This window comes from Macaca nemestrina, chromosome 16 (genome assembly GCF_043159975.1).
Source record: "Macaca nemestrina isolate mMacNem1 chromosome 16, mMacNem.hap1, whole genome shotgun sequence".
Lineage (NCBI taxonomy): Eukaryota > Metazoa > Chordata > Mammalia > Primates > Cercopithecidae > Macaca > Macaca nemestrina.
Window position 1 is genome coordinate 81,596,161 of NC_092140.1, and position 14,570 is coordinate 81,610,730.

At 40.7% G+C, this 14,570-nt stretch overlaps 1 protein-coding gene across 1 annotated transcript in view; it reads right to left on the bottom strand.

The window, feature by feature from the left end:
* Positions 1 to 439: 439 nt before the first annotated feature.
* The window catches only part of LOC105491696 (general transcription factor IIF subunit 2), a 170,120-nt gene continuing 155,989 nt past the window's right edge, over positions 440 to 14,570 (bottom strand). Inside the window, exon 8 of the mRNA XM_011758278.2 lies at positions 440 to 2,126. Within this exon, the coding sequence (XP_011756580.1) occupies positions 2,007 to 2,126 (120 nt within the window). The 3' untranslated portion in view covers positions 440 to 2,006. The remainder of the gene's footprint in view (positions 2,127 to 14,570) is intronic.

Consider the following 14,570-nt stretch of genomic DNA (forward strand, 5'->3'; position numbering starts at 1 on the left):
TACAAAATTTAGCTGGCTGTGGTGGTGGGTGCCTGTAATCCCAGCTGCTTAGAAGGCTGAGGCAGAAGAATCGCTTGAACCTGGGAGACGGAGGTGCCAGTGAGCCAAGATCACACCACTGCACTCCAGCCTGGGCAACAGAGAGAGACTCCATCTCGAAAAAAAGCAATTTAAAAAACTTAATCAGAAACAGCATCAGTCTAGCACCTAAATTACGTATCCTACTGAAGAGATAAGTGTTTAAGAGACTCAAGCTCATGCAGTCAGGTGTGCGGAGGTAACAGGGTAAAAGAAGCAGAAGAAACCAGTTTACAAAAAAACCAAAGCACAGCTTCAAATAAGACACAGCTCTGCCCTGGAAACTCTTCTGGCACAGCCACCTCATTCGATATGGTAGGCACTGTCACAAAACAAAAGACATCAGCAGAGGAGACACAAGTCTGTTTCAGGGCAGTACCACATATATAAAAGGTTTTGGGGAAGATCCATGCTATGAACCAAGCACACGGCAGGTATCCAGAATTCTCAGTTCCATATAGATTTATCAGACCATTATCCATGGGCTTTCTGACACCAAGCTTCCAGTCATCAGGAACTAGAAGGCAATGGGCATACCACATTTGGTTCCTGTACATAAGACAATTTGAGGTGGGGTGGGGAATGGGAACACCCTCCTTACTCAGAATTGTATTTTCCAGTGTGTACACAAGAATAAAAATCTTCTTAGTGCTGTTAACAATCTCAGAATTCTAAAGCTTTGCTTCTAAAAGCAAATAATATAAAAATTGCTTTTCTCAATGGATAGGTATCTCCTTGCTTTAATTATATAACATTTTCTTCAATTTTCGGCATTTGCTCCTTGTTTATTTTTATTATTTTTTTTCTTTTTTTCCTGCAAACACTATGGCAACTTGAGCATTTGCTGCTTCTTGGATGCAGCATCCAGGAGCAGCTGACAAAATGAATGAGTGAAAAACAACTTTTCCCTGTGCTTAGTTTACTTAAGCTTCTTTGTTTTGTTTGATGGTCTTGATGGTATGATTTTGGATTGCTTAATATATAATAATTTGTGCTAGAAAAAACTAACATATACATGTATTGTTTTCATTAAAAAATTAATTGAAGAGAAAGAGAAAAGCAATATTTTAATGCCCCAGGAATTGAAACTAACCTTTTCTGTCTCCACTGGACCCCTACATCCCTCTTTTGATTTGCTGGTATCATTTGCCATGTATTGGTCAATACATGTCTGCTGGGTGAGCAATAAAATTCTGGGGGCAAGCCAGTTTTGAGAAGTTTATAATCTGACTGGGGGAGACATATCTTGAAATTTTGGAAAGATACTTTACTTTTAATTATCTTAAAAGCAAACAAAAGAAACATCAATTGACCATGATTCTGCACATTTCTCACCTCAGTATCACTACGGTAAAACAAGCTAATCATGAACACTGCCATTTCACTATAAACTTAAATGCTCTCCTTTTATTAACGTTGAGTATGAACACGAAACATGATCACCTGTTTAAAAGAAAAACACCGCTTTGTTCTTTGACAATTTCAAAATAAGGAACTTTGGCTTTTTATTCCTTTTAAGAGTTTCTGTAGTTGACTTTTTTTCTTGCTATACAATTCTCCTTGGATCTGTATTACCTCAGCTCCTCAGATCCAGCAAGGGTAGAGAGTCCTCATTTAAAAAACATTTCCTAATTGTACACATTAAAAGCTAATATTTAAGAAAAACCCTCTTAATCCTCCAACCCCTATTCCTATTGTGAGTAATCTGGTTTAATACAAGTTAAGTCTATAAATAAATTTGTTCTTTCTCCTCAAAAAAACAGTTAAGAAACTTTACAAGAATTACAGGTTTAAAAAATTTAGCGAGAGAAATGAAAGTATTGTCACTTAACCATTATTAACATACGGTGTTCAAGCCTTCCAGTATCAGCGCCTATAGCACAGCATCGCCGCTAGCCGTTTCACTAGCATGCTGACTAGGAGGCTTCTCAGTCACTCTTTTCTTCTCCTTGATAGTGTCTGTACTCTGGCTTCAGCTCCCATGTGTTTTTGTGGATCCCTTTTACATTCTGAACACCAATTTCTTTTAAGATTTCCTTCAGGTACACCTAAAACAAAAACAAAACCCCTAACAAATGAGATTATAAAGGCAGGGAACAAAACTTAAAATAAGGTGATATGCCGAAACACATATGCAAGTCATAAAAAGTATGATCCTAAAAGCTCAGCAAGATTTCTCTATAAGGAGGTTCAATAAACTGCCTTTTGATTCTACATGTGCGATGATAACTGCACTAAATGCACTAAAAAACTGCACTAAATATACGATCATGTGCATTAAAGGGGTTGAAAGTCCTGAATGCCAACAACTTAAAAGCTAAAATAAACAACAACAACAACAAAAAACCCCACAAAAAAACACTAGATGAAATACACGAAAAAATTACTGGTCCTCACTCAATGTGACACAGTACACCAAGTGTAATCTGCCCTTGAGTTCAATGGACTCAGTTCACAGACTGAAACCAGTAGTTTCAGGAGCAGTAACATATATAAAAAATGAGTAACATTTTTGAGAATATTCTATCAAGAAAGCATATGACAGGTATCCAGAATTCTCAGTTCTCAGATGAGTTCTCAAATTTGTTATTAGGCCACCCACTTATTTTTTCCTATGCAAGAAGGAGAACTGTTATTTGTATTTACTTCTATTTGTACTTTATCCAAGCTTGCCAACACAGATAAGGGAATAAGAAGTGATAATAAGGCTGGGCTTGGTGGCTCACGCCTGTAATCCCAACACTTTGGGAGGCCGAGGTGGGCGGATCACCTAAAGTCAGGAGTTCGGGACCAGCCTGGCCACCATGGTGAAATCTCATCTCTACTAAAAATACAAAAATTAGCCAGGCATGGTGGTAGGGACCTGTAATCCCAGCTACTAGAGAGACTGAGGCAGGAGAATCGCTTGAACCCAGAAATTGCAGTGAGCCAAGATTGTGCCATTGCACTCCAGCCTGGGCAATAAGAACGAAACTCTGTCTAAAAAAAAAAGTGATAAGACATCCCCCAAAACTATCAGGGATGCAGCTTTGTGTTTGGCTTCTCCAAAGAAAACAGTCTGTAGTATGGTGTTTTAGGTCCCTAAAAATTCAATAAACATTTACTAAGCGATTACTATGGTCATGGAAATGATGGCTATTTAAGTGTAATACGAAACTCCACCTTTGCTTGCCAATGCTGAAGGCCAAAAAGCATTCCACAATAAGCTGACCAATATAAATTACAAAATTTCCTTCTCAGAGAAGAAAGATAATAATAATAATTACTATTATTTTGAGACGGAGTTTTGCTCTTATTGCCCAGGCTGGAGTGCAGTGGCATGATCTCGGCTCAATGCAATCTTTTGCCTCCTGGGTTCAAGCGATTCTCCTGCCTCAGCCACCTGAGTAGCTGAGATTACAGGTGCACGCCACCATACCCAGCTAATTTTTTGTATTTTTAGTAGAGATGGGGTTTCACCATGTTGGCCAGGCTGGTCTCAAACTCCTGTCCTCAGGTGATCCACCCACTTCGCCCTCCCAAAGTGCTGGGATTACAGGCCTGAGCCACCGCGCCCGGCCAAGATAATTATTTAAAAGCGACTCTTTTGTTGTTGTTGCAGAACAAAACAATCCAACAATAATTTGTGTGCGTGTGCTTCAAAGAACCAGTTACGGTATGATGATGACTCATCCCATTGATGGAAGACGTAGTTTTTCTTACTGGTTGAAATGAGACATTAATAAGAAAAATGGCTGAGAAGTTCTTGTCCGTATATTTAAGGAAGTTCTTGTCCGTATATTTAAGGTAGCACTCTTCTCTAGCATGGTGCTAGACTACCTGCATCAGAACCTTGTGGGGAGCTTGCTAAATAAGACTGAGCTTGGGCCTACTGAGTCAAAGTCTCTTGGGTTAGGCCCAGGAATCTGCATTTTAACAAGTGCCTAGGTGTGTATATACTAAAGTTCATGTGTATATACTAAACTCATGTGTATATACTAAAGTTCCACCACATCTGGCTTAAGGTTCTTCCAGTTCTGATACTCTAAGATCTTTGAGTCTTTAGTGTGTTGCTTCGTTCTCTGAGTCTCATCATTGCTGGAGATTACGTGCTACCAACATAATCTAATGCCACTTTACACTGACTGATACAATGCTCTAGAGTTCATAAAGTCCTTTCAGTTACAGGTAGGTTGTCACCTAGAAACATAATAGCTGATTAGTACTGGAACTACACAGAGGTTCCTCCAGGATGGCTTACAGCTCTCTCGGACAGCCTTTCCATTCCAGCAGCCAAGCCCCAGCAGGTGGCAGCAATGAACCAAATGAGCCCTGGGTTCCCCCAGGTTTGCTTGCCTCCCACACGTTCTACAGTTGGCTTCACTAGCAGACCTGTGTCAATGAGTAAGCATAAAGGCTTGAGATATCCAGGTAATAGAAAATGCAAGTCTGCCACCTGCTATTTCAAATTACATTAAAAAAAACAGGGTGCTGTTCATAAACTACTTTCTAATTGAACAGGATTTATAAATGGAAAATGATTGGTTAGGCACAAATGATTCTCTGTTTAGGTGCCAAGAATGACATCTTTGTAAAATTCCAAAGAATGGTTTATTATGAGACTGGCTAAGACGATGTTGCACAAACAACCATACAATTGTGGATGCATTGCAATGGGTCAAAAATGAAAAGAACAATTGCCAGGAGCATTTTAGCAGCTCCATAGAAAAGAAGCTCTCCTGACTTCAAGACTTGTGTGCCGATTTATAATCTAGGCCCAGAAAATGAAAAGCCTAAAAAGGGTTAAGTCTTAAGTGTACAGATTCAGTTGCTTTCATGTCCACCCTCATTTTGGCAATCTAGCAGAATATATGGAATTCTTTTAATATACGAAGGTGTCATTCTTTTTTCTTTTTAACAATAAGAGTGGAATAAGATGATCATGGTCTGTTGTCAATTTCTCAAGCAACAAAATGCAATCAGGGTCACAATGTACTGTGATAAGGGGGTAGGAGACATAAACTTCCTGATTTTTAGGATGTTCTAAACTGCAACCTAAGACCATTTTACTCTAATCAAATAAATTAGCTTGGCAGGGAAGTAGGTACAAAACATTAGCAGAGAAAGTAATAGTGACAATAGGGAAAAACAAGGTCTCTAAATGGAAAATCTCTAAAGGGAAGACATGGACAGAGAAGAGAGAGAGCACATGTCCTTCCTCTGTCTAAAATATTCCAATGACTTCCCGCTTTGGGGCTACACATTAAATTCCAAACGCCTTTGAGGCATCCACTCAGGTCTGCCTTCTCCCTTTAGCCTCATCTTCCAACACTCCCCGTTACACATACTTCCCATTTCTGTATCTGCATGCTTCCGGGTTTTTCCCACGTTGTTTCCCTTTCTTGTTATGTTTATCTCCTTTCCTCAAATCTGAACCCCTCATTCTTCAAGACTAGGCCCAAACGTTACTTTCTCAGAGAAACTTTCTCTAACAGCCTTACCTTAGATTTACATTTCACACTGCACAATCTTCGATGGTAGCTCTTATTATATTATAATCCTTTATTTATATGCCTTGCTCTCCTCTTAAATCACACGCTCCTTTTTTTGGGGGGGGGGGGGTAGGGGATGGGGACGGAGTTTCACTCTTGTTGCCCAGGCTGGAGTGCGATGGTGCGATCTTGGCTCACCGCAACCTCCGCCTACTGGGTTTAAGCAATTCTCCTGCCTCAGCCTCCCGAGTAGCTGGGATTACAGGCATGTGCCACCACACCTGGCTAATTTTGAGTTTTTAGTAGAGATGGGGTTTCTCCATGTTGGCCAGGCTGGTCTTGAACTCCTGACCTCGTGATCCACTCTCCTCGGCCTCCCAAAGTGCTAGGATTACAGGCATGAGCCACCACGTCTGGCCACATGCTCCTGTTATAGTGCCTGCGTGCACATCACAGAGACTCAGTGTAGTTATGCAAAGTGAATAGGGTGTGCTTAAGACTGACAAAGCAGCTAAGAGGATTGCTGGGTGGTGGTGGGGGATATCACTAAGAAGGTCCATAAAAATAGACCATTCAAATTCTAGTTCATTTTTAGAACTCAAGCCGTGATCTAGTTTGAGAAACAAAAGTTTACTGACTAAACTGTACTACGTGAATTTGAATGTAATTTATTACTAAAATCTGCATTTTAGTGCTAAAATATTGTTGGTGACAAAGCCAACTGAAGAAGAGGTTTTAAAGGTTCTACCAGGATTGAAAATTACTTGGTAATCTTATTTCTCTTTTTAACATTCATATATTCACTCAAATATTTATTCCAGCATCTACAATGTGCCAAATAGAATGGTAGACACTCAGCCTCCTTCTCAGAGTTCACAGTTTAAGTTTAGCATAGAGGATGCGGGTAAAGAAAAAGGCACATTAGGCCGGGCGTGGTGGCTCACGCCTGTAATCCCAGCACTTTGGGAGGCTAAGGCGGGTGGATGACCTGAGGTCAGGAATTCAAGACCAGCCGGCCAACATGGAGAAATCTTGTCTCTACTAAAAATACAAAAATTAGTTGGGTGTGGTAGCAGGCACCTGTAGTCCCAGCTATTCAGGAGGCTGAGGCAGGAGAATCATTTAAACCTGGGAGGTGGAGGTTGCAGTGAGCTGAGATCACACCACTGTACTCCAGCATGGGCAACACAGCAAGGTTCCATCTCAAAAGAAAAAAAAAAAAAGAAAAAGAAAAGAAAAAGGCATATTGGCAGGTAATTAGAAAATACAATAGAGGCACGTGTACAGGGTATTGTGAGACCACTGAGAAGGAGCACCTAACACAGCCCGCACAGAGATGCTACGTTCTTTGACGACAGATATTTGCGCATAGAAATGTTACTTTCTTTGAGGATAGATATTTGATATTCTGACTTGAATAGCAATTCTGTGTAGAGATCTACAGAAAGGAGTTCTCCTCCTCCTACTTATTCTAAACATTGAGTGACTTTCCAATTAAATCTTCTGTCTAACCACCTGTATTTGAAACAAAGGATTCTAGAAGTGAGTAGATCGCCTTTATGTCACATAGGATTGGGGATATGTCTCATTACAGACTATGTGCTGAGCTGCAGCACAAGATCTGAAAAAACTGGCTCTGGTCCAGCAATTCTCCTTCAAAAGGATGTGTGGGAGAGAATTTACAGCAAGTCTGAATGCAGAGAAATAAGGGATAGAACATCACAGCTTTCTTGGAAGGAAATGGCAAGGCACATACTTGACCAAAGAGGTCAAGTGATTAGGATGTTTGTTTGCATTTGTGGGTCAAGTTAAAACTGCAGTGGGCAAAAAGCCAGAAGTCCATGGATCCACTTCCTAATTGGCCCCCAAGACTGAGACAAACCTATGTAGAGTCATAAGGCACAGTAGCCTATTATTTTAGTCTTTTGCTCCTTCCTTCCCTCCCTCCACCCCCTACCATTTCTCATATCTTCTTTTCCTCTCCTGCTCTGTCAAACAAATGGAGGACTTAATCTGCATTTCATCTTATCAGGCATTTCAGTGATAAGCATAATAATACATCAATTATATCTAAATTTGTAGATGTTCATTAAAAACATACACCTTCGACAGGGAGATGATCACCAACTATTAATGCTTTAAGTAAGTTAACAATATGACCCTGTTAGGGTTCTAGTCACAAAAGCTTCCCAAAATGGTGAGACTGAATATGCAACATGCAAACTTAAACTGATGATGGCACTGATTAATGCAGTCGACAAGGGGAAATGCACTATATGCTTTTTATAAAGTGATCCAACCCCAAGAAGGGCATTATCGATTCTGTGATAATTTCAAAGTATCATTTCATCTTTACATGATTTTTTTGTGAACGACTACAACTCCTTTAAGAGATATCAACAGAACGAAAACTTACTGATGAAGATGTTAGTGACTTCAAGGCACAAAATTCTTCTGTTAAAATATAAACTACATATTAGGAAGAAACTGTGATCAAATGTGATATGGTTTGGATGTGTGTCCTCACCAAAATCTCATATTGAAATGTAATCCCCAGCGTTGGAGGTGAGGCCTGGTGAGAGGTGATTGGATCACGGGTTGGAACTCTCATGAATTAGCACCATCCCTCTGGGTACTGTCCTCATGATAGTGAGTGAGTTCTCCTGCCATCTAGTCGTTTAAAAGTGTGTAGCATGTCCTGCCTCGCTCTCTCCTGCTTTTGCCATGTGACGTGCTTCCACCATGACTGAGTTTCCTGTGGCCTCTCCAGAAGCTGAGCAGATGCCAGTATCATACCGTACAGCCTGCAGAACCATAAGCCAATTAAATCTCTTTTCTTTATAAATTATCCAGTCTTGGGTATTCTGTTACAGCAATGCAAGAATGGCCTAATACAGAAAATGCAATAGACATTTTCACTCACTCACAGGGAAGGTGATGCTAGGAGACTTCTCTGAAACACAGACCATTTCTGCATTTTTCTTCTCCTTTTCTCCTGGTTTCACTTTTTCTTCCCCATTAGATCCTGCCTCCTATCTTCCACTCAGGGTCCCACTGTCTCCATTCCTCCCTGTAAAAACTCTAAGCAGCACACAGATGGGTGACGAAATGGTCATGGTGCAAACCCTACTCCACTTTCCCCCAGCTCTACTTTACTGCTTAATCCAAATCTTGAAAAAGCAAGTATTGCGTTAATATTTGTATGCTAGTAAATTATCTCACGTTCGTAACATCTCCTCTGTCTGGCACTGATGAAATGTTTCACGTTTGAATATTGCAGGTAAACAAAATTTACTTTCTTTAGGCCAAAACTTTTAATTTTGTTTAAAGACATGCTTCTAAATTGTATTAGGCTGGGCGTGGTGGCTCATGCCTATAATCCCAGCACTTTGGGAGGCCAAGGTGGGTGGATCACCTGAGGTCAGGAGTTTGAGACCAGCCTGGCCAACATAGCAAAATCCTGCCTCTATTAAAAAAAATACAAAATATTTGCCAGGTGTGGTGGCAGGCACCTGTAATCCAAGCTACTTGGGAAGATGAGGCAGAAGAATCGCTTGAACTTGGGAGGCAGAGGTTGCAGTGAGCCAAGATCATGCCATTGCACCCCAGGATGTGCGATAAGAGCGAGACTCTGCCTCAAAAAAAAAAAAAAAAAAACATGTCTAGCAGTTCCTCAGAAGGCTAAACAAAGCTACCATGTGACCGAGCAATTCCACTCCCAAGAGATATGAAAACATATATTCACATGAGAATTTGTACACAAATGTTCATGGCACCCTTATTCACAATAGCCCCAAAGTAGAAACAACCCAAACGTCCAACCCAAATGTACCAATGTATAAACAAAATACGGTATATATACACTATAATACATATTTGCAAACAAAAAGAAATGAAGTACAGTCAGCCTTCCATATTCTTGGGTTACACATCCACGGATTCAACCAATGGCAGATCAAAAATATTCTGATTCTTTTCTTAATGCATCTGTACTGAACATATACAGACATTTTTGGGTCACTATTCCCTAAGCAATATAGTATCACAATTATTTACATAGCATTCACATTGTATTATATATTACAAGTAATCTAAAGATTTAAAGTATACTGGAGGATGCATGTAGGTTATGTATAAAAAAAGATGCTGGAGAGGATGTGGAGAAATAGGAACACTTTTACACTGTTGGTGGGACCGTAAACTAGTTCAATGATTGTGGAAGACAGTGTGGCGATTCCTCAAGGACCTAGAACTAGAAATACCATTTGACCCAGCCATCCCATTACTGGGTGTATACCCAAAGGATTATAAGTCATGCTGCTATAAAGACACATGCACACATATGTTTACTGCGGCACTATTCACAATACCAAAGACTTGGAACCAACCCAAATGTCCATCAATGACAGACTGGATTAAAAAATGTGGCATATATACACCATGGAACACTATGCAGCCATAAAAAAGGATGAGTTCATGTCCTTTGTAGGGACATGGATGAAGCTGGAAACCATCATTCTGAGCAAACTATTGCAAGGACAGAAAACCAAACACTGCATGTTCTCACTCATAGGTGGAAACTGAACAATGAGATCACTTGGACACAGGGTGGGGAACATCACACACTGGGGCCTATCATGGGGTTGGGGGAGAGGGGAGGGATAGCATTGGGAGAAATACCTAATGTAAATGATGAATTAATGAGTGCAGCACACCAACATGGCACATGTATACATATGTAACAAACCTGCACATTGTGCACATGTACCCTAGAACTTAAAGTATAATAATAATAAAAAGAAAAAACACCATTTTATATCCAGAACTTGATCATCCTTGGATTTTAGTATTTGCAGAAGGTCTCACAGCCAATCTCTCATGAATACTGAGGACAGCTGTACTGGTATGTGCCACAACATGGATAAAACATAAAAATATTATGTCTAAGTTAAAGAGGCCAGGTTTAAGAGATCACATATCCATACATATTAATGTCCAGAGAAAATCTATAGAGACAGAAAGTAACACTAGTGGTTCCCTGTAGGGGAGAGAAAGGAAATGGAGAAAGGAAATGGAGAAGAGACAGGAGTGACTAGTAATGGGTATGAAGTTTCTTTTTAGGGTGATGGAACTGTTCTAAAATTGATTATGGTGTTGGTTGCACAACTCTATGAATATACTAAAGTCCACTGAACTATACTTTTTTTTAAATTTTTTTTTTGAGACAGGGTCTCCCTCTCCCAGTCATTCAGGCTGGGGTACACTGGCACGATCCGGGCTCACTGCAACCTCTGCCTCCCAAGTAGCCGGGGACTACAGGCACGCGCCACCATGCCTGGCTAATTTTTCAGTTTTTTTGTGGAGACGGGATTTTGCCATGTTGCCCAGGGCTGGTCTCGAACTCCTGGACTCAAGTGATCTGCCTGCTTTAGCTTCCCAAAGTGCTGGGGATTATAGGTATGAGCCAACGCATCTGGCCTGAACTTATACACTTTTAAGAAAGTATAAATTGGCCAGGCGTGGTGGCTCACGCCTGTAATCCCAACACTTTAGGTGATCAAGGCGGGCAGATCATGTGGTCAAGAGATCAAGATCATCCTGGCTAATACAGTGAAACCCCATCTCTACTAAAAATACAAAAAAATTGGCTAGGTGTGGTGGCATGCACCTGTAATCCCAGCTACTTGGGAGGCTGAGGCAGGAGAACTGCCTGAACCTGGGAGGCGGAGGTTGCAGTGAGTTGAGATAGCGCTACTGTACTCCAGACTGGGTGACTGAGTGAGACCCCATCTCAAAAAAAAAAAAAAAAAAAAATTTTGTGTGTATGTATGTGTGTGTGTGTGTGTGTGTGTATATATATATATGTATATATAATTTGTACTAAAAATAAAAGGTTTTAAATGGAGAGGAAAAAGGGAGGACACTTCAGCTTATAACAACAGATTAAGATGACTATTTTTATTATCCAATTATCTGGGTAAAGTAATATATCCAATAAACAGTGGCTGGCTCTGTATGTTAATCTATAATTGAATTAGCTGTCTTGGGACATTCCAAAAAGAAGAAATGGCTCTGTAATGCCACAATACAGAACTGAAGAAGGCCAGTGCTGACACTACAAGGTCCTCTGCCAGTTGGTTTATCCTCTGGTATTTGAATCCACCTGCTCAGACAGAGAAATGGGAGGCTTTGAACACCAATTCAAAACCACAGAATAATGTTTTCTTAAATGCAGAGCCCAACACAAAGAAAATTATTTCTTTCCTGAGGGAAATTATTTCCATAGAGGTGGCAAGCCTAAAACCAAGTCTTTCTAGTGTATTCAGGAATTAAATAAAACCATCAGCAGACAGTTAATAAGCTTAAAAATTTTAGCCGGGCATGGTGGCGGGTGCCTATAATCCCAGCTGCTCAGGAGGCTGAGACAGGAGAATCACTTGAACCTGGGAAGTGGAGGCTGCAGTGAGCCGAGATCGTGCCATTGCACTCCAGCCTGGGCCACAGAGCAAGACGCCGTCTCAAAAAAAAAAAAAAAAAAAAAAAAAAAGGCATATATATATATATTTTACCTCTCTTTAAAATCAAGCGGGACTGGAAGGATGGTATGGAGATTTTATTGGTAAGGGCATTTTTCAGAAAATATAATTTTTGTGGCCTACTGCTTAATTAAAAATTCAATGTAAATTCTATATACAAATAAATACCAAACTTTGTTTACTGGGTACCTATCCCAGATACTGCTCTTATCCATGTAATAATATCTTACATAAAATTCTGACTCATTTGTTTATATTACTAAATTCACCCCAAATTTCACCTCATTCAGGATGAGGTAAAAAGCGAACAAGGGCCAAATGCTGTGGCTCATGCTTGCAATCCCAGCAATTCTGGAGGCTGAGGCAGGAGGACTGCTTGAGGCCAGCAGTTCAAGACCACAGCAAGCAACATAGTAAGACTCTGTCTCCACAAAAATTTTTTAGAAACTTAGCCAGGTGTGGGCCGGGCATGGTGGCTCATGTCTGTAATCCCGGTACTTTGGGAGGCAGAGGTGGGTAGATCACGAGGTCAGGAGTTCAGGACCAGCCTGGCCAAGATGGTGAAACCCCGTCTCTACTTAAAAAATAAGAAAATTAGCCAGGCGTGGTGGCAGGTGCCTGTAATTCCAGCTACTCGGGAGGCTGAGGCAGAGAACTGCTTGATCCCGGGAGGCGGAGGCTGCAGTGAGCCGAGATTGCGCCACTGCACTCCAGCCTGGGCGACATAGTGACACTCTGTCTCAAAAAAAAAAAAAAAAAAAAAAAAAAAAAAAAAAATTCAGCCAGGTGTGGTGGGGCATGGCTGTAGTCATAACTACTCAAGAGGCTGAGGTGGAAGAACTGCTTGAGCCCAAAGGTCGAAGTGACAGTGAGCTATGATCATGCTATGAGCTATGGAGCTATAAGCACTCCAGCCTGGGTCACAGAGCGAGACCCTGTCTCTCTATTATTTATTTATTTTGAGACAGGGTCTCGCTCTGTCACCCAGGCTGGAGTAGAGTGACACAATCTTGGCTTACTGCAAGTTCTGCCTCCTGGGTTCAAGCAATTCTCCCAACCTCAGCCTCCAGAGTAGTTGGGACTACAGGTGTGCACCACCGCTCCCAGCTAATTTTTGCATTTTTTGTAGAGTTGGCGTTTCACTACGTTGTCCAGGCTGGTCTTAAACTCCTGAGCTCAAGCAATCCTCTCACTTCGGCCTCTCAAAGTGCTAGGATTACTCACATGAACCACCTCACCTGTCCAGACCCTGTTTCTAAAAAAAAAGAGCCAAAACAAAACCATATAAGAAGTTAAAAGGGGAAATGTTACTGTTCCATAATAAAGTTGGTAGTAGATCATTGATCCTTCTATTAAAATCACTATTCAAAAAGAAAGTATTAAAATTTTATAAATGTGATTAAATTTCACCCACTTATAGTCAACATAGTTGACAGTTTATTTTATATCACATTTCATAGTCTAAAACTTTTAATTAAGGCTCTACTTCATAAATTAGCAAATAATTATTTCTTAAAAGCAGTCTTTTTTTTTTTTTTTTTTTGAGACGGAGTCTCGCTCTGTCGCCGGGGCTGGAGCGCAGTGGCCGGATCTCAGCTCACTGCAAGCTCCGCCTCCCGGGTTTACGCCATTCTCCTGCCTCAGCCTCCTGTGTAGCTGGGACTACAGGCACCCGCCACCTCGCCCGGCTAGTTTTTTGTATTTTTTTAGTAGAGACGGGGTTTCACCATGTTCGCCAGGATGGTCTCGATCTCCTGACCTCGTGATCCGCCCGTCTCGGCCTCCCAAAGTGCTGGGATTACAGGCTTGAGCCACCGCGCCCAGCCAAAAGCAGTCTTAAAGAGGGCTGTCATTAATCAATATGCTCTGTTGGGAAACTGATTGTCTTTTTTTAAAATATAAAAAAATACATATTTAAAATATAAAAATATAAAAATTTAAAAATAAAAATTTCCAGTTATAGGAAAAATGAAAAGAAAAAAGGAACCAAGTGAATATATGTCAGTGCAAAGCATTATAATAAAAACAGCACTTATTAAGTAGTAGTAAATTTGAGAATAAGCTTCAAACATTAAAAACACCTATTTTTCCTTTTGGAGTAGAAACTGAACTAAGATAAAGCTTAAATTCTACACTCTACATATTCTACATACCTGGTTTAGGATTAATGATGATGATTCTTAATAATATAGAAATTAGAAAGCAGCCTGCCTGATGGGCAGATCACCTGAGGTCAGGAGTTTGAGACCAATCTGGCCAACATGGCAAAACCCCGTCTCTACTAAAAAATACAAATATTAGCCAGGCATGGTGGTGCATGTCTGTAGTCCCAGCTACTTGGGGGCGCTGAGGCAGGAGAATTTCTTGAACCCGGGAGGCGGAGGTTGCAGTGAGCTGAGATCGTGCCACTGCACTCAAGCCTGAGGACAAAGCAAGACTCTGTCTCAAGAAAAAAAAAAAAAAAAAAAAAATTAGCCGGGTGTGG